Source organism: Peromyscus eremicus, chromosome 1 (genome assembly GCF_949786415.1).
Source record: "Peromyscus eremicus chromosome 1, PerEre_H2_v1, whole genome shotgun sequence".
NCBI classification, from domain to species: domain Eukaryota; kingdom Metazoa; phylum Chordata; class Mammalia; order Rodentia; family Cricetidae; genus Peromyscus; species Peromyscus eremicus.
In genome coordinates, this window is record NC_081416.1 from 168,776,523 (window position 1) to 168,802,272 (window position 25,750).

A 25,750-nucleotide genomic window follows, 5' to 3' on the forward strand; every position below is an offset into this window, starting at 1 on the left:
TCCCTGTGTCTCTGAGACCCCCACTCTGCAAGGAGACCCTATGTAGTCCCCTCCGTCCTCTCATCATCCATGAGGAAAGACAGGGAGATCACAGGGCAATCACCAAGGACAGCAAAGGCAACCCAGAAGGTCAGGGAGGGCATGGGCAGACCTGAATCATATTCAGCCAGCAAAAGAAACTGGGGGTGGAGGAGTCTCCCTGGTTCCCTCCATAAGAAGCTGGAGCACAGAGTCCTCTTCCTAGGACACACAGGCCACCTCCTCCTGCACAGCAGAATATGAACCCCTGAGATAACATGTATTCCTTCATCAGACACCTGACTGGTGACACTAGTGATGACAGGTTTGGGCCCTCCACAGGCATCATTCAGCTGGACCTTTTCCTGCCACTAGGGAAGACTGCCACTCTCTGCTGGGAATAAATCCCACCTTCCCTGAGCATTGAGATCACAGGACAGACTGGGTTCTGCTAGGTTTTGGGGTCTCAAGGAAATACACTCTTGGCTCTAGGAAGTTCAGGGACAAGGCCCTGGGGTGAGCTGCTGTTCTCTCGGGACATGGGACACTTCTCAGCCTTTTGGCTCAAAGTATGTTCTAGAACACTGAACAACAAAGGAACAGAAGGATGGGAGGCAGCACCGACAGAAGAACAGAGCAATGTACACACAGAGACTCCACCCCCAGCCCATCTGACTCCAGGAAGTGCCCTCCTCTGGGAGGAGGCTGAGGTCTGGGAATAAAATCAGAGCAGACACCAGAGGAGCCCAGCTTGGCAGCAGTCTGAGAGACAAACCTCCTCTCCAGAGGAAGAGCCTAGCCCACAGCAGAGACTATGGAGCTCACCTCAGCCCCTCTCCACAAAGGACAAGTCTTCTGGAGGGGACTCCTGCTTACAGGTGAAGAGACATTCCTCGGGAGTAGAGAGTTGGGGAGCTCAGAGACTGGATGGGTCTTCTGGGAGAGGGAAAAAGCCTGAGAAATGAATCTGGCTCTGCTTGAAGCCTAGGACCATCAGAAAGCTCAGAGTGGATGGGAATTGGGAAGTGGGGAAGAAAAACTCAGTTTTTCACCATTTGTAGATTTATCAATACTGGCCACTGTATCCAGAAGACTAAAGTTTGCAACTCCATCAAGGTGACTCTCCAAGTAAAACTCAAAGTAGGCGAGTAAACAACATCATTATGTAGGACCCTGAGAAATCTGCAAATAAACCTCAGGATCTGGGACACTCATTTGCTCACAGGTACCTGAGCCTGTTCAAGGTAGAGAAGTTTAAACCAAAATCAAACTAGTCCTCCTCACAAAGCCCCACTACTACTGGGCAGGAAGATAGAGCAGCAAGGACATCTAGAAAGTGGGCCCAGGGGTTGACAAGCACTTCAGAGGAAACAGAGCAGGGAAAGGTCAGAAAATGAAGGCACAGAGTCTTCAGAGGAGGAGGTCAGACAAGACATGCTACACTCACCAAAGATTCTGAGTGTGAGCAGGGATCTGAGGGCAGTGAGGGGTGAGCTGTGTAGACACTATGAAGCCAGTTTCATACAGTGGAAAGATTCAGGGGTACTGATGAATGGGGGTGATGCTGCTGACCTCCCCTCAACAGGAGTTTAAAACACTCATTTCAAATTTCTACCAAAAGGAAAGTTCCTATTATTGATAGATTTTTTTTCTCTCTTCCTTCTTAGTCTCTCTTTTAAACTACTGGAACTCTGCCACTACTGCCCAAGAGTATAACATCACTGTTGAAGCAGTTCCACCCATTGTTGCTGTAGGGAATAACGGTCTTCTAGTTGTCCACGGTCTGCCGAATAAATACCAGCTCATGAACTGGTACAAGACAGACATATCACTGAAGAACCTAATAGCCTCACATTTTACAAATACAAATACCACATCATATGGGCATCAATTAAATGGTAAAGCGATTATGTACGACAATAAATCCCTGCTCATCAATAATGTCAGTAAGGTTGACAAAGGAGTCTACAAAGCAAGAGTGACGCTTGCAAACCTTACTAATATTTATCTATCCACGGAGTTGTATGTATACCGTAAGTCATTTGTTGTAACCTCTGGGTCATGGGTAGAACTAATCCTACTTCATCTATAGAGCTGTCATTCCTGGAAGATTCTGTGTTATGGTCCCCACATTGTGATACAAACATTTAGTAAAGGACACACAATGGAGAAAAACGGCAATCAGGATGCCTCACTTGAATCCACCCTCAGAGAAGAGAGGGTGAGGTAACTGAGCTCAGGCATGTTAGACTCTGCCCAGGGTCTTAGATGCTCATCATGACTATGGCCTTGAGGAAGACCCTTCAGGATTCTGGCAGGGCCTGGCAGAGGAAACCATGAGAGTCTCACAGAGAGATGACCCCCCCAATAGCTTTGCTCAAGAACTCCATAAGAGACTAGACCAGGAATTCATAAAAGCTTGTAGACTGGGTTGGAATTTGATCTCCTGTTGGAGCTGACAGAGGACAATGATGGATTGTAGACTGGGAGCCTGCTGACAGTCAGCCTCTGAAAGCCATGTCTGAGGTAGGTCACCTGGGTGTCTCCTCCTGAGACTCAGTGTGCTCAGTATAGGTGGAGAGGTAGGAAAGGCAATCAGTCAGATCTTCAGATGGTCTTCTGAGACCTCACAGGAAGGTCACAAGCCCTAAAGAGATAGAAGAAAAAGTGTACAAATGGCAGCTCCTTTCCTCTGGGAGTCCCGCCTAAGGATTATTTCCTGTAGACAAACACTAATAGACATTGCTTGGTGGAAGGTCAGGTTATTGTTCACATTTAGGGTTAACTTGCAGGTGGGGCAATGATCGTTTACCATGTGTCCTATTATTGGGAAACTGAGACAGAAAACACAGTCACGGAGTCAGGGTCACACAGGTTGTGGATAGCACAAGCTATCTGTTCACAGCCACATCTCCAGCCTCCCCAACATGGAAATGGTACTAGGTACCTTCTTTCTTCTAGACCATTTCTTGGAATCAGGACTCCCTGATTCATGACAACCAACATCAAACACCTGACAAGAATGGCCCACCTGTAGCCCAGCCACACCTAAATGTCAGGCAGATCCTGAGCTGTGTGAGATCTCAGACAGGCTGTCAGGTTTCTCAGGGAATCTCAATGAGAAGACTAATCATAACCTGTCTGTAGGAGAGCCCTGAACAGCAAAGGCTAAGAAGGCTCTGGTTTACACTGAGCAGGAGAGGTCAATGTAGCTGGAGGTACCTGAACCTTGTGTCTCAAGGCAGGCAATGGGTCCCTGAGGACCAGGAGATAAATTGAGGTCTCTGATTCCAAGTCTTGAGTCTGACCATCACCAAACACTGCAGCTCAGTTCTCTCACGAGAAAGTCTTTTCTTCTCCCATACACAGCACAGGAGGCCCCATTATCTCTGAGCACTCAGCCACTCCATCTGCCTGTAATTTGCTTCCTGTCTGATTCTTTAAGGCAGGAAGTTAAAAGACTGTCTCTGGTCATAAGAGGCCTTTGCAAGAATCAGAAGTACCACACAGGGCAATCATCTCTCCGTGGTCAGCACAGCACCGCTACCGAAGCCCAGCATCATAACTAACAATTCCAATCCCATGGAGGGTGAGGACTCATTAGCATTAATGTGTGAGCCTATGACTCAGAACATAATCTACCTATGGAAGATAAATGGCCAAAGCCTCTCAGAAGAAGACAGGCTAAAGATGTCTGAGGACAACAGGACTCTCACTTTACTCAGTGTTGTGAGGACTGACACAGGACACTATGAATGTGAACCTGGAACCCAGTGAGGGACTCCACAAGTGATCCATTCTCTCTGAACATTACTTTAAATATTTTCTGTTTCATCCTGGCCCCAACTGCCTAAATACAGAAGGCTAGATCTACCATACTCAGTTCCAGTCCCCTTTGGTTCATGACACAGACCTACCATACAGATACCTAGGCTGCCAGGGCATCCTGTCCCAGCCCAAGCATATGTAGACAGGGCCAGCATTGAGCTTAAATGGGCAGCAGGGACTTCTGCCTAGAGAGGCTCAGGGTAATGGAGACAGGGTTCATGTCAGGCTCAGGCTCAGTGCACACAAGAGTGTGCAGTGGGGATGTTTGTGTGTTGTGCTTGAGACAGATCAGGGCTTGTGCATGCTGAATGAGTACTCTTCTGCTAATCTGCACCACAGCTCTGGGTAGGACCTGCTCAACTAAAGTTAATGCACAGCCCAAAGAGATACTATGTCCTTCTACAGACCAGGATTTCCTTTTCCCTCTTCTGACATCACATGTGACTTTATTCTGTTTGCTCCAGATGGTCCAGATGTCCTGATCATATCCCCCTTAAATATTCATTTCTACTGAAGGACAAACCTCACATCTCCTGCCACACAGATGCTAACCCACCTGCACAGTACTCTTGGTTTGCCAATGGAGAGCTCCAGTCATCCTCCCAAGAGCTCTATGTTCCCAACATCAATACTAATAAGTAAGAGTGGATCTTATACCTGCTTCATCTATAACTGCCACTGTCCTCTGTAAGTCCACAGTCAAGAACATTACAGTTCTTAGTAAGTGGATCTCTGAAATATCAGCACCAAGTTAGAAGTAGAGTCTTTTAGTTTTCTGGGAAGGTGCAGAAGCATTTAATTTCCAGCCCATGTCTATGGAAACAAGCAAAACTCAGTCTTCCCCCAAGTCTCCTGCTCCATCCCTGTGTCTAATGGCCTCCTGGTTCTCTGGTTTCTGGCTGATAGGGATGGAGCTTGCAAAGAGAGGAGGTTCTCCCAGTATTGGAAAGCCTTTGATAGTGGAGGGACTTTCCAGGATTAGGAGAGCTTCAAGGTCATGATTTCTTTCTGTGACTAACACAAGATTTCCTGTCCCCTCCTGTTTTACTTTATGACCTCCGTGACCTATAAGGAACACCCACGGCTTTCAACTGTGCTCCCATTCTTATTCTCCAAATTGGAGGAGAATAATCCCCACACATGGGGACTAGACCTCTGCTCCCAGGTCTGTTCCTGTCTCATGGGTGGGGTGGCTGGCTCAGCTCTGACTCCATGGGATGGGAAGAGTGGGTTGAGAAGATGCCTGGGGGCCCTGTTCTGAGTCAGGGTGAACCCTGTCACTGACAGTTAATGATGCTCTTTTGCTTACTCTTCTCAAGGTTCAAAAAACAAATGTCAGCTGAGTGTAGTGGCATACACCTTTGATGCCAGCACTGAGTAGGGTGAGGCAGGTAGATAGTGTGAGTTTGAGGCCAGCCTGGTCTACATAGCAAGTTCCAAGTGAGCTAGGACTGCACAGTGAGACCCTGTCTCAAAAATATCAGTACTCAACATTAGAGTAGCAGGCTGTGGTCAGCACTGTGATTATTCACTTCTACTCTGTAGTATTTAATTCATATCCATGGGGCAAGAAATACAATTTTTCTACAAACAGAAATTCTTCAGTTAGGGATTTCTCCCAGTCCTGAGGTCTAGCCTTTAACACCTTTAAGATTAGCTGGGCCATTTTAACCCCATAACAAATTATTTAATAAAAAAGAAACAGAAGGCCATTTCATAAAAGAGAGACCTGACTATTCACACTCACAGATACTGTTAGCAAGAATCCTCACAAATATCATTGGGAAATACATTCCCCCCCCATGAGATTTCTTGACATGTGGGTTGAAGAGGCTCCTAGTGTGGAATCTACACAAATACCCCGAGTCAGGGTCACTGTGAGTGATCTTGATGAAGTAAGATTCAGCTCTCTTCTTGCAGACCATATCTTCAACCCAAACATGTGATCTTGCAGAGGGCCACTTCATTCTAAGGACCCTGGGAGCTGTCTGAGATCTCTGAAGGTGATGTACTCTCAGCTGGCCCCATCCCTTGTTTATCCACAGATCCAGTGACTAAACCCTCCATCCAAGTCAACCAAACCATAGACAAAGACGTGGTCTCTGTGTTTCTGAAGTGCCTGTCAATCGACATTGATAACTACATTAAATGGTTCTTCAATGGCCAGAGGGTGAGGATCACAAATAGGATGAATCTGACTCAGAACAACAGCACCCTTCAAATAGTCCCTGCCAGGAGGCAAGATTCTGGGGACTATCAGTGTGATGTATCCAATCCACTCGGTGGTGAGAAGAGTCACCCCCTCCAGCTGGACGTAATAGGTGAGTGACCTCTGTTGCCCATTCACTCCATAGTGTTGGGGTTGGGGGCAGTTTGTTTATCAACAGAGTGCAGAATGGGTCAAAGTCACAGGGAGAAAAACATGGGTCAAGATACAAATACAGCCAGCTTGGTGATGGATGCATGTTAATCTCATGATAACACACCAAGCAAGGTGAGTACAGTGCTGCATGCCTTTAACCCCAGCACACCAGAGGCAGAGACAGTTGGATCTCTATGATTTCCCAACGACCCTGGTCTTTGTAGCCAGTTTCAGGTTAGCCAGAGCTACATAGTGAGACCCTGTCTCAAAAGAGAGAGAGCACGAAGCAGGAGACATAGAAGTACAAGGCCACTCAACTGAATGTACCAGGCTCTGCTTACTCCCCATGGGAGACCTTGCCTTGGAGGAGGTGGGAATCGGGGGTGGATTGGAGGGAAACACTTGGGGGCGGGAGGAGGCAGGACAGGGGAATATGTGGTTGGTATGTAAAATGAATAGAAAATCTCTCTATAAAAAAAGAAATACAAGGCCAGCCTAGATTACATTGTGAGATCCTGTCAGTAATAACAACAATAAATGTCAAATAAATAGCAAATACAAATGCAAAGTGATTAAGAGTTTAGGGTCTGAGTCAGACACACAGTCAACCCTCAGAATGTTGTAAAATATTCATGTTTCTCTACACACACACCACACACACATTCAAAACTTCTTTAGATTATTTCCAATACCTAATATGAATACTGCATAGAAAGTAGTCTTATTGTGTTGAGTATAGTACCATGATAGGAGGAAACAATATATTTTTCACTGTAAGCATACTTTTCCAAGTAGTTTGTTTCCAAGGTTTTGATCCATAAATATAAAATCCATAGATGGAAAGGACCTGTATTGTAGAAAGGACCTGTATGGAGTTTCTTACTACATTTGCATATTTGTTCATTTTGTGTGCATGTCCCACACCAATGTGTGGAGTTTAGGGGACAGTTATTCAGGGACAGGGGATTGAACTCAGGTTTGATTGAACTATTTGGCAGTTGGGGTAGGTACTGAGAGCAAGTACAGCAGACATTCTTCCCAACTGAGCCATCATAGTGGCCCATATACTGAGTTTCTTATCCTCATGCTAACATTGACATCATGACCTCCTTGCACAAGACTCATTTTTTCTGATAACTGTTTTTTGTGATGTGTAATAGTGTGTGCGTGTGCGTGTGCGTGTGCGTGTGCGTGTGCGCGTGCGCGTGCGCGTGTGTGTGTGTGTGTGTGTGTGTGTGTGTGTGTGTGTGTGTGTATGGTTTATGTCACTGGGAAGATAGCTCAATAGTTAAGAGCCCGGGCAGCTCTTCCAAAGGACAGGGGTTCAATTCCCAGCACCCACATGGCAGCTTATTACTGTCTGTAACTGAAGTTCCAAGGAATTCAACACCCTCTTCTGTCCTCCTCAGGTACCAAACATGCTTGTTCTGCAGAGACATATAAGCAGCCAAAAGGCCCATATGATGCATCTGTCATCATAACAAAGACAACATTTGAAATCCAGTTTCAAGGTGCTTTCCTTCTGACTCCTAAAAGTCTGATGACTTTCAGCTCTGAACCATTTTAGGTCCTTGATCCATGTAGAGTTGATTTGTGTATGTTGTTAGATGAAGGCTTAACTTCATTCTTTTACCTGGATATCACATCTTCCCAACATTCCTTGTTTAACTGATTATTCATCCATCATTGAACAATCTCAGCAGCCTGATCAGTACTCATCTGGTCACAGAGGGTCAGATGGACAGCAAGTTGCCTTCCAATTTCTGTAACTCAATAGAACAACTCTGTTTCACACCAATAAATTTAAAAGAGCCAGCAGAAATGTATGTTTTTAACAAACATAAAAAGTGACAGATGAAATGCTGGATATGCCAACTGCTCAGATAAGACACACATTATAATATATATGCAAAACTGTGTCCAATAAATACACATATTGATCATTTCAACTAATCTTTAATTAAACATGGCCAGTGTGCATGAGCAGTTCTGGGCTTTCCAATTCTATATTACTGGTCTGTATGTCTGCCTTTATGTCAGTAGTAGACTTTTGATTGTTGCAGTTTCTACTAAAATTGTGAAATCATGTAGGATGTCCTGCAGTTTTATTCTTGTTTTTTTCAAGATACTTTTAAGGGCAAGTATGGTAGTGTTTGCCTCTGACCCCAGCTCTTGGGAGCAGAGACAGGTGGATCTCTGGGAGTTTGAGGGAAGCCTGATCTATATTGTTAGTCCCAGAAGAGCTAGAATGGACTGGGATTTTGCTCTGATGCACATAGAACTGATAGAGTACATTCAGGGATACTGTCATCTATTTAAAAAAAAGTCTTTTAGGCAAGCTGGCTTATGCCTGAAAGAAGCTGAGGAGGGAATACCAAAGTTTTAAGAGTGCCTGCCACAACCAGTTCAAGGCCAGCCTGATTAATTTAGTGATATCCTGTTTCTAAATAAAAATTAGAAGGCAGAGCTTAGAGTATAGCTCAGTGGTAGAGCATTGCTTACCATGCACAAAGCCCTGGGTTCAATCCCAGTACTGCAGAACAACAGTAATAATGAGATTAAGTCTTCCAATCCATCAACCCCAATGGCTGTCATTTCTTGTCTTCTTTCATCATCTCTTATTTGGTAGTTTTCTGAGTGCAAGTCTTTTATCTCCTTGGTGGAGTTAATTTTAAGTATTTTATTCTTTTTGGTGCTTTCACAAATAAATACTTTCTTCATTTCCTTTCCAATTGTTCACTGTTATGGCTGGGACTATTTATTGCTCAGGGGCTGAACACTTGCCGGGCATGCATGAGGCCCTAGGTTCAAGCTCCACTACTGCCAGGAAAAACAAAAATCAAATTGTTCATGGTCAATAGCAGTATACAGAAATACAGCTCACTTGGGCGTGTTCATTTCGTTAGCCAACAAATTTACTAATTTTGCTCATGTAGTTCTGAGATCTTTCTGTAGAATGTTCAGGACTTTCTATGAACAAGTTCCTGTCATCTACAGATATCTTTAGCACTTCATAATTGGGTACCTTCATTTTATTGTCTAGTCTAATGGCTCTGTGTAGCACTCCTAAAGGTCTCTTGAACAGAAGTGGTCACAGCAGCATCTTGTGTTCTTCCTGATCTTAAAAAGAAAGCTGTCAGTCTCCCCACTGCATATGATGTTGGCTGTGGGTTTCCATGTGTGGCCTTTGTTACACAAAGCTGGACTTCCATCCAGTTTCAGTGTTTTTATTATCAAAGTCTGTGAAATTTTGTCAATTTTTTTGTTGATTCAATCTTATTGGTTATACAGCTATTCCATTTGGTTTCTTTCACCCTTCCATATCTAAAGAATCCGGGTTTGTAGGAATTTGTCCATTGCATCTAGGCCACACAACAGTTAGCATATAACTACTGAGTGCTCTTGAAATTCTTCATATTCTTGAGAATGGATGGTGAGGTCTCAAATTGTATTAATATCCACCTCATTTTTAAAAAAATTCATTTGGGAAAAGGTTGCTAATGTTGTTAATCCTTTTTGAAGAACCAACTTTTGGTGCATCCACTTTCTTTGCAGTTACTCTAGACTCTGTTTTGTTTATCTTCATTCTCATCTTTAGTTTTTTCCTTCTACTAGCTTGAGGGAACATTTTAGGGGACAGGGGTCTCTTTATATAATCCAAACTTGTCTCAAATTCACAATCATCCTGCCTCAGCCTGTGATGCTAGGGTGCTAGGTTATATCACATCCTCCACCTGCCTCATAGTAGTTTTTAAAGACTTAATATAATAATCAAGTAAACTTTTTTGGCAAAATACCACACACAGAGAAAGAAAAAAATGTTGCTGCAATTATTCCTACAACTAGTGTTAGCCTTGAAGCCAGGTAACCAGGTCTATCTCTGATTAACCATACAGATTTAAGTACTTTTTGAAAACCACTTTAAGTTCCAGTTTTTCATCCTCTGAATGGAAATAATTTCTATGAGACAGACTCATCATATAGATGAAACCAGATACAAATACAGGGCCAGCCACATCATAAATACCATACCACCTTGGTCAACATTAGCATTAATAATCATTCTTGAGCAGACTAGTGGGTTTGAGCCCCAAATGGTTACAACAAGAAGTAAAATTGTGAGCACAGCATTGATACATAAGGGGTGTTGGGAGACACAGTTATCCAAAGGGTGAAGCCACTGCAACATAGCTACTAAATAAAAATGGGAGAGAAAAAAGGAGGGGGGGTCTGATGCAAAATCTCTAAACATGTTAATTTACTAGTTTTCATCCTCAAGGATGTGACCATGATGGGCTGAGATAAGTGAGGTATTAGTGGAGGGATATACTTGTGAATGTGAGCCTGAGATAGCCCTCAGGACACATGCACATATGATATCTGTGGAGGCAGAGAATGAGGCATGTCTTAGATTGCAGAACAGTTCCAACAGATTTTCTAGAACTTTGGGACTGAGTTCTCCACAGTAACCAAGCAGAGAGAAATGGAGTCTTACAGGTTCTTTCTTGCTTTCCTACCCCACTGCAGAAACCATGGTCTCTGCAGAGGACATGGTAGAATGAGAGTCAATAGCCTGGGCCTTCTGTCACTTAGATCACAACCACAAGAGACCACTTATTCATGGCTGCCACAACTGAGACCCTGAGAAAAGATGTAGCTATGGGAACACTGGATATTCAACACACAAAATCGCAATCGCCCTGTCTCACATTCCCACAGCTTCACGTGATTGCCTGGATGAAACTGATGGAATTCCAGGATTGGAAGAAAGTGGGAGAACTAACCTAGAAACACAGTGTTTTATTGAGTATTTTCGAATCAATGTTCATGATGGAGATTTGTCTAGGATTCTCTTTCTTTGTTGCATCTTTATGCAGTTTGTTTATCAGGGTAACTGTAGCCTCATAAAAAGAGTTTGGCTGTGTTCTTTCTGTTTCTACTGTGTGGAACAATTTGAAGAGTATTGGTATTAGCACTTCTTTGAAAAACTGGTAGAATTCTGTGCTGAAACCATCTGGGCCTGGGCTCTTTGGTTGGGAGATTTTAATGACTGTTTCTATTTCCTTAAGGGTATAGGTGTATTTAGATTGTTTATCTGGTCTTGATTTAATTTTAGTATATGGTACCTATACAGAAAATTGTTCATTTCTTTTAGATTTTCCATTTTGTGGAGTACAGGTGTTTGAAGTATGACCTAATGATTCTCTGGATTTCCTCATTGTTTGTTGTTATGTATCGCTTTTCATTTCTGATTTTGTTTATTAGGATGCTCTCTCTTTACCTTTTGGTTTGTTTGGACAAGGGCTTGTCTATCTTGTTGATTTTCTCAAAGAACCAACTCTTTGTTTTATTGATTCTTTGTATTGTTCTATATGTTTCTATTTTATTGATTTCAGCCCTCAATTTGATTATTTGCTGGCATTCCTCCTGGGTGAGTTTGCTACTTTTTGTTCCAGAGCCTTCAGGTGTGGTGTTAAATCGCTGGTGTGAGATTTCTCCAACTTCTTTTTGTGGGCATTCAGTGCTTTGAATTTTCCTCTTAGCACTGCTTTCATAGTGTCCCATAAGTTTAGGTATGTTGTACATTCATTTTCATTGAATTCTAGGAAGTCTTTAATTCTTTTTTTATTTCCTTCTTGACCCATTGGTGATTCGGTTGAGCATTATTCAGTTTCCATGAGACGGGAGACTTTCTGTAATTTTTGTTGTTGATGAAATCTACCTATAAGCCACTGTGGTCCTATAAAATAGAGGAAGTTATTCTCGAATATTATGAAGGAACCACCTTAATAGTATTCTTCCCAGAGGCCCAGAAGAGAAGCTATGAACAGTGACAATTATTTTGGAAAATGAATCTGAAGGAAATCAAGCTCTTTCTTTGTCTGTCAACTTTATTCCTCTGGGATAAAATCCTGTCTACAGAGCTACAGTGCTGTTCTCCTGCCTAGCTCCTTTCTTGCCTGATTTCTCTCTATATTTATCTACTGTCCCCTCTAAGTTCTATCTTAATTCTCTCATCTTAATTTGGCCTTGTCAGAACCTTCTCATCTTGTCCTTACCCATCTATTACTTCCCTATCTGGCTTTTCCTAATCTTCCATCTTTTCCTTAAGTTATCTCCTCAAAATCTTCCTCTAAGTCTCCTTGTATCTCTCAGTTTCCCCAAGTCCCTGAGGTATTCAGTCACAAACCCAAGCTATAGCAATCCTCTGGCAGAGCAAGGTGATCAGGCTTGAATTCCTGCAGGGTCATAACGTTCGGTTAAAATTTTTCTCATGCAGTGCCTGTCAGGCTTTGTTTTCCAACCCAAAAGGGAGTGGTACAAGAGGAGGTCACCTGAGAGCTAATGATTGGTTAGTCTAGCAAGAAAATGGGATTTATGTGCTCAGTCTACATTGCTAGAAGTGGTTAAGAAAGAAGTTGGGAGTCTATAATGTTAGTAAGGTTGTATAAGAAAGGAGGATGTTGCATTGGCACAGGAGACCAATTCCTAAATATAACACCAGTAGCACAGACACTGAGAGCAACAATTAATTAATGGGACCTCCTGAAACTGAGAAGCTTTTGTAGGGCAAAAGACACGGTCAATAAGACAAAAAGACAGCATACAGAATGGGAAAAGATCTTCATTAACCCCACATCTGACAGAGGACTGATCACCAAAGTATATAAGGAACTCAAGAAACTAGACATCAAAATACTGAACAATCCAATTAAGAAATGGGCTTATTAAGAAATGGGCTAGCCGGGCAGTGGTGGCGCACGCCTTTAATCCCAGCACGTGGGAGGCAGAGGCAGGCGGATCTCTGTGAGTTCGAGGCCAGCCGAGACTACAAAAGTGAGTTCCAGGAAAGGCACAAAGCTACACAGAGAAACCCTGTATTGAAAAACCTAAAAAAGAAAAAAAAAAAGAAAAAAAAAAAGAAATGAGCTAAAGAGCTAAACAGAGAATAAATACTCAAAAACAGAATCTCAAATGGCTGAAAGACATTTAAGGAAATGCTCAACATACTTAGTCATCAGAGAAATGCAAATCAAAACGACTCTGAGATACTATCTTACACCTGTCAGAATGGCTATGATCAAAAGCACTAATGACAGTCTATGTTGGAGAGGATGCGGAGCAAAGGAAACACACCTCCACTGTTAGTGGGAGTGCAAACTTGTCAAACCAGTGTGGAAATCAATATGGCAGTGTCTCAGAAAATTGGCTATTTATTCACCGCAAGACTCCCTATTCCACTCTTGGGCATATACCCAAGCAATGCTCAATCATAACAAAAAATATGCATGCTCAACTATGTTCATAGCAGCATTATTCGTAATAGCCAGAACCTGGAAACAACCTAGATGCCCTTCAACTGAAGACTGGATTAAGAATACATGGTAAATATACACAATGGAGTACTACTCAGCAGAGAAAAACAATGACAGCATGAATTTGCAGGCAAATGGATGGAACTAGAAAATATCATCCTGAATGAGGTAACCAAGACCCAGAAGGACAAACATGGTGTGTACTCACTTATATGTGGCTACTAGATATAAAGCAAAGAACAATCAGACTGCAACCCACAGATCCAGGGAGGCTACATAGAAGGGGGGACCCTAGGATGACTGTGGCTTATAATAAGTTTTGGTTTTACACATTCACTGGGCAAGCATCAGTGAAACATTTCACTATTAGGATAAGAATTTGTACTGTATCAAGCTGATGATAGAAAAAATATTAATAATGATAATTATAAAAGAAAGGAGGGTCTCAGCTTAAATTGCACAAGAAGTATCCCCTGACCTAGAGACAGGTATTGTTTCCATATGGGTGTAACCTTAGTTCAGGAGATTGTTTGGCTTTTGATGCTTGATAGGTATTTTACATAAATACACTGTTAGGAGTTCTTGGACGCACACATAGCATACAAGAAAGTCATTGTAGGAACCAACTAATATATATACAAAAGCTAAAATCTCACCAAGACTTCTTAAACCATGGCTTGACTTTCGGAAATGTCCTTGACCTTGCCAAGTATCAGCTCTTGGGATAGTAGCTGAATTCCATTATGTTTTCCTATGGCCTGCAGCAGTTCCAGTTTTTTCATTTATTAAAAAGAGGAGAATGTTTAATTCTCTCTAGGGTAGAGAAAAACATGAAAAAATTAAATTTGGAGGTGACTTGAAAAATGAAAGTAATGGTTAATTAATATTTATAATCAATAATCTATGTAGATGGCAAGCTAAGAATTAGTTTAGCCATCTAATAGGTGTAGTTGTATATAATCAGAATATCTATGTCCCAAGAAGGTAGAAGAGGAGTAACATTAAAAAATCTATCATTAGCTGTATAGCATAATATGGTCAAATGTGTCTAATTACTATAATTGTGACTTATCAAATAAAAGTGGTTAGTTTGGAACATACCTCTATCAATCTCTGATTAGTGGTATTAATTTGGTTAAACTGTATTTAAAAGAGGCATTGTTAGATAAGGAGTTACTTGAGTTAGTCATGAGCACCTGTGGGACCAAGGCTGTAGTTAAAACTGACCTAATAATTAAAATTTGTGATCAAGGCAATATTGACCCATTTAGCTATGGGAGGACTGTAATAATCTGTGTCAGGATATACATAGCAGACTTATATACAGAACAGTGTCAGAAGTACTTGAGGAGAAAATCTGATAGTATATATATTTCAGAATCATCGGCAGAATTTATAGTATTAATAAAAGAGTGTTTTTTAAGGGCAGTCCAGCCCCTGGGCTGGGGAGTTCAGCACTGAAAGAGGGGTAAGTCACAACGGGGCTATAGAAGTCATTCATGGTTACTTCCTGCTGATATGGGTCTGAAGCTGAGGGTCTTGAAGGCTGGAATGCAGTGGAAATCCAGGAAGAGCAGGTTGTTTCAAGCTCTGCAGGGTAAGACATGGGTAGCAGGATTTTCTGTCTTATGTGCTAGAGGGCATGATGCAGGGCTGAGCTGGACAACACATCCATGTGGGCTGGAGGATGGAGGATGTGGTGCAGACCTGCAGCTAGATAGCATTTCTGTTGTCCAGAGGATGACAACATGTAACGCTTTAAATCATCAGAATTTCTGCTGGAAACAAATATGTGTATTAGAACATGCATTTGAGGAGTTTTAAGGAGGAAACTTTTTTCTCTTAAGTGTACCTAAGGAATATTAAATGCACGGCTTTAGCAGATGAGAGAAGGGGATGTCAGGCCAGGAAGAGAGGGAAAGATCCACCCTCCTAGAGAAGAAAAAGAAAATTTGTAAGTGGAAGACATGTACTGTAGTCAGGTTGCATTCCTCCTGGTCCTTCTTGGCTTGTGAACATTGGTGAATTTAGATTTCCTGAAGCTTTTAAGAACCTTCTTAAAAGACAAAATCTTTAGACATATTAGCAATATGATAACAGTGGTGAATTTTGTCAGAGCAAAATTATGAATCTTTGGAGTCTCAGCAAAACAGCAGGCTAGTCAGAGAATGAAATCTGAACTGTTTCATTTATAATATATCTCAAGTCCTGATTATCTTTGGTCAAAATTAATAAAAATTCATTTAGGACAGGATTATTTCTAATCATATTTCTATAAGTTTTGATATCATTGATGAACAGAGTTCATCAAAAAGATCTGCAATTGTATCAATTTGTTTATAAAGTCACAGTTCAATATTAAATATCTAGAGGTAAATTGCAGCCTGTATTCAGACTGGCAGCTTTAGTGCCCCTGTGTCCTGCAGTGGCCTAGTATATGGTGTGACCAGGCAATCCAGGATTCATAAAGATGGGTCAGTATCCTGTGAAAACATGTAAACATATCCTCCTTTGACATTATGAAAACATCAGGACCTTTACAAATACAAGTGGAGGCTTAGGTGTAACTTTGTGGCTTGGCCTGTGATAATAAGGGATGCCTGTAGTGGGAGATATGAAAAATTAAGCACCAATTATTAAGAGCTCTTGAAGTATATGTAAGGTGTTTGTCCAATTAAGAGCTCTAGGCCTTCCTAAAATAGAAAAGCAGTGGAATAAATGGTGTATTATTTCTTTATTTCATACCCATAAATCATAAGGATGTAGGCCTCATGGGTGAGCTTCCATAGAGAGAGAATTTATAATTGTTAGACATACATGAGAAAGTGCAGTATAGACCTATCTGCCACTCTATAGACTCATAAGGTTTTTTTTCATTAAAAAATTTTCTACTCACCCTACATACCACCCACAGATCCCACATCCTCCCTCCTCTTACCCCTGCCCTTCCTCCCAAGCAACCACCCATTCCCACATGCTCAAATCAAGTTCTCACATAGGGAGTCAGCAGAGCCCGGCACGCTGAGGTCCAAGCCCTCCCCGCCTCACCAAGCCTGCGCAAGGTGCCACACTGCAGGCACTGGGCTCCAAAAAGCCTGCCCATGCACCAGGGATGGATCTCGATCCCCCCGTCCCAGTGTCCCTCAAGCAGATCCAGCTAAACAACTCTCTCCCGTATCCAGAAGGCCTTGTCCAGTCCCCTGGGGTCTCCACAGCCACTAGTCCACAGTTCATGGGTCTTCACCAGTTTGGCCGGTCATCTCTGCACATCTTCCCATCATGATCTGGATGTTCCCGTCTGTGGAATCCCTCTTCTCTCCTATTGACTGGATATTCCCAGAGGTCAACCTGGCACCTGGCCGCTGACCCCTGAGTCTGCCTCCATCAGTCACTGGATAGAAGCTCTATGATGACAGTTAGGGTATTCACTAGACCAGTCACCAGAGTAGGTCAGTCCAGGTACCCCTTTGTTCACTGCCTGCAGTTCAAGGTGGGGTCATTCCTGTGGATTCCTGAGAGCTTCCCCGGCACCCTGGCTCTTCCCACTCCCATGATGTCTTCATCTATCACGGTATCTCTTTCTCTGCTCTCCCACTCTGTCCCTGCTCTGACTTGACCCTCCCATTTCCCTATGTTCTCACCACCCATTCCTTGCTCTCCACCACCCTACCCCCACGCCCAGACCGCTCATGTAGATCCCATCCACTTCCACTTCGTTGAGCTATGTATGTAACCTTCCTGGGTCCCTCCCTGTCTGCTAGCCTCTCAGAAGCTGTGGGCTGCAGTCTGGCCTTCCCTTGCTCTACATCTACTATCCACTTATGAGTGAGTACATATCATGTTTGTCCTTCTGAGTCTGGGTTACCTCACCCAAGATGATATTTTCTAGTTCCATCCATTTGCCTGTAAATTTCATAATATCGTTGTTTTTCACTGCTGAATAGTACTCCATTGTGTATATGTGCCACATTTTCTTTATCCATTCTTCAGTTGAGGGGCATCTAGGTTGTTTCCAGGTTCTGGCTATTAGAAATAATGCTGATATATGAACATGTTGAGCAAGTGTCCTTGTAGTAAGATTGAGCATTCCTTTGGTATATGCCCAAGAGTGGTATAAGGGGTCTTGAGGAAGATTGATTCTGAATTTTCTGAGAAAGCGCCATACTGATTTCTGAAGTGACTCTACAAGTTTGCCTTCCCACCAACAGTGTAGGAATGTTCCCCTTGCTCCACATCCTCTCCAACATAAACTGTCTTCAGTGTTTTTGATGTTAGCCATTCTGACAGGTGTAAGATGGTATCTCAAGTCGTTTTGATTTGTATTCCCTGATGACTAAGGATGCTGAGCAATTCCTTAAAAGTCTTTCAGCCATTTGAGATTCTCCTGTTGAGAATTCTCTGTTAAGCTCTGTAGCCCATTTTTTAATTGGATTGTTCAGTACTTTGATGTCTAGCCCTTTGAGTTCTTTATGTTTTGGAGATCAGACCTCTGTCAGATATGGGGTTGGTGAAGATCTTTTCCCATTCGGTAGGCTGTCATTTTGTCTTATTGACCATTTCCTTTGCCCTACAAATGCTTCTCAGTTTCAGGAGGTCCCATTTATTAATTGTTGCTCTCAGTGTCTGTGTTACTGGTGTTATATTTAGGAAGTGGTCTCCTGTGCTAATGTGTTGAAGACTACTCCTTACTTTTTCTTCTATCAAGTTCAGTGTAACTGGAATTAGGTTGAGGTCTTTGATCCACTAGGACTTGAGTTTTGTGCATAGTGACAGATAGGGGTCTATTTGAAATCTTCTGCATTTTAACATCCAGTTATGCCAGCACCATTTGTTGAAGAGTCTTCCTTTTTTCCCATTGTACAGTTTTGGCTTCTTTGTCAAAAATCATATGTTCACAGGTGTGTGGATTAATGTCAGGGTCTTCAATTCAATTCCATTGGTTCACGTGTCGGGTTTTATGCCAGTACCAAGCTGTTTTTATTACTGTAGCTCTATAGTACAGCTTGAGTTAAGGGATCATGATGACTCTAGAGTTTGCTTTATTGTGCAGGATTCTTTTAGCTATTCTGGGTTTTTTTGTTTTTCCATATAAAGCTAAGTATTGTTCTTTCCAAGTCTCTGAAGAATGTTTGGGATTTTGATGGGGATTGCATTGAATATGGAGATTGCTTTTGATAAGTCTGCCATTTTTACTATGCTAATTCTACCTATCCATGAGCATGGGAGATCTTTCCATTTCCTGATATCTTCTTCGATTTCTTTCTTCAGAGACTTAAAGTTCTTATCATACAGGTCTTTCACTTGCTTAGTTAGAGTTACCCCAATGTATTTTATATTATTTGTGGCTATTGTAAACGGTGATGTTTCTCTGATTTCTTTCTCAGCCCATTTATCATTTGTATATAAGAGAGTTACTGATTTTTTTTGAGTTAATCTTGTATCCTGCCACCTTACTTAAGAGTCTATGAGTTATAGGAGTTCTCTGATACAATTTTTGGGGTCACTTATGTATACTATCATATCATCTGCAAATAGTGAAAGTTTGACTTATCCTTTGCAATTTGTATCCCCTTCATCTCCTTTTCTTGTCTTATTGCTCTAGCTAGAACTTCAAGCACTGTGTTGAATAAGTATGGGGAGAGTGGACAGTCTTGTCTTGTTCCTGATTTTAGTGGAGTCACTTTGAGTTTCTCTCCATTTAATTTGATGTTGGTTGTTGGCTTGTTGTAAATTGCCTTTATTATGTTTAGGTATGTTCCTTGTATTCCTGATCTCTCTAGAACCTTTGTCATGAAGGGGTGTTGGATTTTGTCAATGGTTTTTTTCAGCATCTAATGAAATGATCATGTCTTTTTTTTCTTTCAGTTTGTTTTTGTGGTGGATTACATTGACAGATTTTTGTATGTTGAACCATCCTTGCATCCCTGGGATGAAGCCTACTTTGTCATGGTGAATAATTTTTTGATGTGTTCCTGGATTTGGTTAGCTCGTATTTTATTGAGTATTTTTGCATCAATGTTCATGAGGGAGATTGGTCTGTAATTTTCTTTCTTTGTTGCATCTTTGTGTGGTTTGTATATCAGGGTAACTGTAGCCTCATAAAAAGAGTTTGGCGATGTTCTTTCTGTTTCTATTGTGTGGAACAATTTAAAGATTATTGGTATTAGCTATTCTGCTAGAATTCTCTGCTGATACCATCTGGTCCTGGGCTGTTTTTGGTTGGGAGTCTATTAATGACAGTTTCTATTTCCTTAGGATTATTGGTCTATTTAAATTGTTTATCTGGTCTTGATTTAACTTTGGTATGTGGTACCTATCCAGAAAATCATCCATTTCTTTTAGATTTTTCAATTTTATGGAGTACAGGTTTTTGAAGTATGACCTGATGATTCTCTGGATTTCCTCACTGTCTGTTGTTATGTCTCCCTTTTCATTTGTGATTTTGTTAATTTGGATGCTCTCTTTCTTCTTTTTGGTTAATTTGGATAAGGGCTTGTCTATCTTGTTGATTTTCTCCAAGAACCAACTCTTTGTTTCATTGATTCTTTGTATTGTTCTCTTTGTTTCTGTTTTATTGATTTCTGGCCTCAATTTGATTATTTCCTGTCATCTATTTCTCCTTGGTGAATTTGCTTCTTTTTGTTCTAGAGCTTTCAGGTGTGCTTTTAAGTCACTAGTGTGAGAATTCTCCAACTTCTTTATGGGGGCATTTAGTGCCATGAATTTTCCTCTTAACACTGCTTTCATACTCTCTCATAAATTTAGCTAGGTTGTACATTTGTTTTCATTGAAATCTAGGAAATCTTTAATTTCTTACTTTATTTCTTCCTTGACCCATTGGTGATTCAATTGGGCATTATTCAGTTTTCATGAGATTTAGGCTTTCTGTAATTTTTGTTATTGTTGAAATCTAACTTTAAGTCATGGTGGTCTGATAAGATACAGGAAGTTGTTTCATTTTTTGTATCTGTTGAGATTTGCTTTGTGACCAAGCATGTAGTCGATTTTAGAAAAGATTTCATGGGGTTCTGAGAAGAAGGTTTATTCTCTTGTGTTAGGGTGGGATATTCTGTAGATATCTATTAAGTCCATTTGAGTCATAATGTCTGTTAGTTCCCTTATTCCTCTGCTAAGTTTCTGTCTGGCAGAACTGTCCATTGGTGAGAGTGAGGTGTTGAAGTCTCCCACTACTAATGTATGGGGTTTGATGTGCGATTTAAGCTTTAGTAATGTTTCTTTTATGAATGTAGGTGCCCTTGTATTTGGGGCATAAACATTCAGAATTGAGATGTCATCTTGTCACATTTTCCCTGTGTAAATATGTAATGTCTTTCCTGATCTCTTTTGATTGGTTATAGTTTGAAGTCTATTTTGTTGGATATTAGGATAGCTACACCAGCTTACTTCTTAAATCCATTTGGTTGGATAGTTTTTTCCCAGCCTTTTACTCTGAGGTAGTGTCTGTCTTTGAAATTGAGTTGTGTTTCTTATATGCAGCAGAAGGATGCATCTTGTTTTTGTATCCATTCTGTTATCATGTGTCTTTTTATAGGTGAATTGAGACCATTGATATGAATGACCAGGGATTGTTAATTCCTCTTATTTTTTGGTGGTAGTGTTGTATGTTTTCCTTCTTTGGTATTTGTTGGTGCGGGACTATCTATTGCCTGTGTTTTCATGGGGGTATCTAACTTCCTTAGGGTGGATTTTTTTCCTTCTAGTGCTTTCTGTGGCGCTCGATTTGTGGAAAGGTATTGTTTAAATCTGTTTTTATCATGGAATATTTTGTTTACTCCATCTATTTTGAGTGAGAGTTTTGCTGGGTATAAAAGTTTGGGTTGGCATCCATGGTCTCTTGTTGCCTACATAACAGGACCTTCTGGCTTTTAGAGTCTCCATTGAGAAGTCAGGTGTTATTCTTATGGGTCTGCCTTTATATGTCACTTGGCCTTTTCCTTTGTAGCTCTTAATATTTTTTCTTTATTCTGTATGTTTAGTGGTTTGATTATTATGTGGTGAGGGGACTTTTTTTGGATCCAGTCTATTTGGTGTTCAGGAAGCTTCTTGTATCTTTATAGGCATTTCCTTCTTTAGGTTGTGAAAGTTTTCTTCTATGATTTTGTTGAATATAATTTTTTGGCCCTTGAGTTGGTATTCTTTTCCTTCTTCTATCCCTATTATTCCTAGGTTTGGTCTTTTCATGGTGTCCCAAATTTTTTGGATATTTTGTGTCATGACTTTGCTGGCTTTAGTGTTTTCTTTGACTGATGAATCTGTTTCCTCTATTGTATCTTCAATACCAGAGATCTGCTCTTCCATCTCTTGCATTCTCTTGGTTATGCTTGCATCTGTAGTTCCTGTTCATTTACTCAGATTTTCCACTTCCCGCATTCCCTCACTTTGTGTCTTCTTTATTGTCTAGATTTCAGTTTTCAAATCTTAAACTGTTTCCCTCACTTGTTTAATTGATTTCTCTTGGCTTTCTTTAAGGGATTTACTGATTTCTTCCCATTTTTTGTTTGACTTTTCCTTGAATTCTTTAAGGGATTTTTTTCATTTCCTCTTTAAAGATCTCTATCATGTTCTTAAGGTCATTTTAAGGTCGATTTCTTCTGTTTCTTTTGTGTTGGTATGTTCAGGTTTTGCTGATGTAGGTTCTGATTAAGCCATATGGTTTTTATGTTGTTGACTGTATTTTTGCACTGGCACATCCCTATCTCTTTCTCCACTTGGTGCAAGTGGTGTCTGTGTCTGAGAGAACCTCTCTTGGTGTGATCGATACTCTTGGTCAAGTGGGAGCTGTTGGTCTAATCAGTGCTGATGGACTCTTTGTCTCAAGGGGTGTGTCTGTGTCTGAGAGAGCCTCTCTTTGTCTGATGGATACTCTTGGTCCAGTGAGAGCTCTTGGTCTAATTGGTACTGATGGACTCTTTGTCTCAGGGAGTAGCTCTTAGTCCAACTGGCGCTCATGGGCTCTGTCTCAAGAAGTAGCTGCAATCTCAGCATGTGGGTGTGTTGGGAGGGGTGGTGTAGCTGGAGATTTCTCCAGTCTTGCCCAACACCACAGACTCTACAACAACTTATAAAATAATGACTGAGAAGCTCATATTAATTAAACTGCTCAGCCATTAGCTCAGGCCTACCATTGTCTAGCTCTTACACTTAAAGTCAGCCTATTTCTGTTCATCTATATGTCATCACGTGTTCTGTGGCTTTACCTGCTGCCTTTACATGCTGCTCCCTGGATGACAGGCTGGCATGTCCTCCCTCCAGCCTTCCACTTCCCAGACTTCTCTTCTCTCTTTGCCCCGCCTATACTTCCTGCCTGGCTACTGGCCAAGCAGTTTTATTTATCAATCAGTCATCCACAGAACTTCCTCCCCCCTTTATTTTCAAAAGGAAGGTTTTTAACTTTAACATAGTAAAATTACATATAACAAAGAAAACAATTATCAAGCATAATTACAGTTACAATATCTAGTTTATTTATAATATCTAGTCTATTTATATTTGGCAAAATTAAAGAAGACATCCTATCTATCTTATATTAGTGAGTCTAAGATTTCATATCTAACTTATCCCTTACCGTAACTAAGGAAATTATACCTCTACAGAGTGGAGCTTGTGGGTTACAGGGCCTGGTGGGGAATGGTGGTAGTCTGACCTATCTGTAGTAGGTCTGCTTGCTGACTGGCCTGAAACTGGGATTGCAATGGGTGGTGGTGTGAGGGTGCAGGGATATGCCCCAGGGCCTAAAGCCTAGGAACTGATGTGTTTTGGTACGAGGAAAAAGACTCACCTCTTATCCAATCAGGTGCTGGCAGGCTCTGTCTCAGGGAACAGTTGCAATCTGGGAGGTTGGGTGGGAATTAAGGAGGTGGGGGTTTTGAGTTACAGGGTCTGGTGGGGGATGGTGGTAGTCTGACCTGTCTGCAGGAGGCCTACCTATTGGCTTGAGACTGGGACTGCAATGGGTGGTGGTGTGGGCACACAGTGTTGTGTCCTTGGGCCCCACCTAGACAAAGATTTACCTCTTAGTCCAATCGAGTGCTGGCAGGCTCTTTTTGAGGGAACAGTTGCAGTCTTGGAGGGTGGGTGGGATTTTGGGGAGGTGGGACTTTTGGATTACAAGGTCTGATGAGGGTTGGTGGTAATATGACCTGTCTGCAGGAGGTCTGCCTGCCCACTGGCCTGTAACTGGGACTGCAATGGGTAGTGGTGTGGGGGTACAGGGTTGTGACCCTGGGCCCAAAGCCTAGGAGCTGGGGTGTTCGAGTATGAGGATAAGGACTTCTTAGGATACTCACTTCTTAGTCTGATCAGGTGCTGGTGGGCTCTGTTTTAGGGAACAGTTGCAGTCTCACAGACTCATAAATTTTATAGTTTGATATGAATATAATATCACCTGCGCAATAAATGTGTTGCAATATACATGTACGTACATACATATTATGATTGGTTTGGGGGACTGTGAGGAAACTATAATCTACAGTTAGTTCTGATAGTTAATCTGTATATATGATGAGGCACTCAGCTCAATAAATGAGTTCTGGATGAACAGAACTCACATTTCCTGCTCTGCATGTCAGCTTTTGTCTTCCATTGTGTCAGGGTTAGAAGCTAAGCTTAAAGTGAAAGATCCATAGGGTGAGGAGGAATGGTGAAGAAGCAATCTTGTAAGTATATGACAATTATATTTTGAATTCTAGGGGTGGCTGTGGGAGATGGCAAACTAGATTGTGAAGCTCCCCTTGGCTCCAATAAAATTCATTCAATTTTTTAAGGTCTTATAACAGCCTGTAAGCCTGATTTTTTTCTAACCAACAAATATCGGGGTGACTCAAGGGCTGGTAGGAGGCTTTATATGCCCTATTTTTAAGCTTCTCTTCCACCAGACAAGTAGCAGCTACAATTCTCTCAGCATTCAAAGTCCATTACATAATCCAGATAGGAACATCAGATTTCCAAGTAGTGGAGTCAGCAGTCAACAGTGGCCCCTTGGATAAATTTTGATACCCTAGGCCATGTCTATCATTTATAATTTCTAGAATAATGGGCTCAATTATGCCTTTTGTTTGTTTACCCAAGTTCTTTTAAGTGAAACACTCATCTATAGCATTTGAGCTGATATTAGTCCACAGCAGAGATTAATGATACACAAATTAATTGCAGCATGTCTCTTCCCCACAGAGTGTTAAGTATAAAGAGGATGACCTCTGGGCAGAATATGCCATAATATTATCTATCTGACCATTTTAATATTTCTGAGCTTTTGGTTAGCTTGACCTAGACCAATAAGAGATGAAGGAGTAATATTTGTCTTAAGTACTTGGCCAATCATTTTCTGAAATGCAAGAAATGTCTATGCTTATATCTAGCAAATCAATTATTTTCTTTCCCTGTATTTTAAGGGTTTAGTTGGTCTGGAATATTTAATTTCCTGAACCCAGAAGACCATAAAACTTGAATCCAAACTGGCAGCTCCCTTAGGTGCTGCCCTGTAGAATCTGAATTGTTTTTGTAGGAGGTTTACAATAATCTTAATTTTCCCAGTAAAGTCAGGATCAATCATTCCTTGGACAATTATTATACATTGTCCAGTGGAGAAGCTATGGCCTTTATTAGCCCCAGGTCTTTTCTGGAGGACATCTGTGGAGTACTGTATTAATGCATATATAAGTCTATTTCTAAAGCCTATATATCTCAGATCTCAAGAAAAACTTTATCCATAGATCTAAATTAGGTATACATCTTCAGTATCTCTAGGTTATTTACTGAGATGTGGGTATCATTTATACCATATTTAGATGTTTATATGTTATATTTGTCGATCCCAATAACTGACAATTCATATATCATAAGTTATTATTTAACTTTCCTAAACGGTCTCTATATCTAAACTTTCATACCCTTATAAAAACATTACATCCAAACGCATTTATGTATTTAATTAGTCAGGAGACATAGGTGATTGATTATTGAGAACAGTCAATGTAAAGTGAATTTCTTTTAATGAGGGAACAGTAAAAGTCTTTTGAAATCTGGTGAACTATCTTTTATTGAAAATTGGATAGCATGGCAAATTATCTTTAGACCTGGTAAATGGAAATATATTCTAAATGATCTCAGAGTATAATTTGACTAAACCCTGGCAGTAAGAGGCATGGCATAGTTCAAAGTGGGAAGCTTAAAAATTTTTAAAATGTCATGGGTAAAGTAAGAAATT

General features: G+C 41.1%; 1 protein-coding gene across 1 annotated transcript in view; it reads left to right on the top strand.

Annotated features, from left to right (window-relative positions):
* The first annotated feature begins 991 nt into the window (after positions 1-991).
* LOC131895713 (carcinoembryonic antigen-related cell adhesion molecule 1-like) overlaps positions 992-25,750 on the top strand; it is a 79,674-nt gene continuing 54,915 nt past the window's right edge. Inside the window, 3 exon segments of the mRNA XM_059246240.1 lie at positions 992-1,243; positions 1,686-2,051; positions 5,892-6,167. Coding sequence (XP_059102223.1) covers positions 1,823-2,051; positions 5,892-6,167 — 505 coding nt within the window. The 5' untranslated portion in view covers positions 992-1,243; positions 1,686-1,822.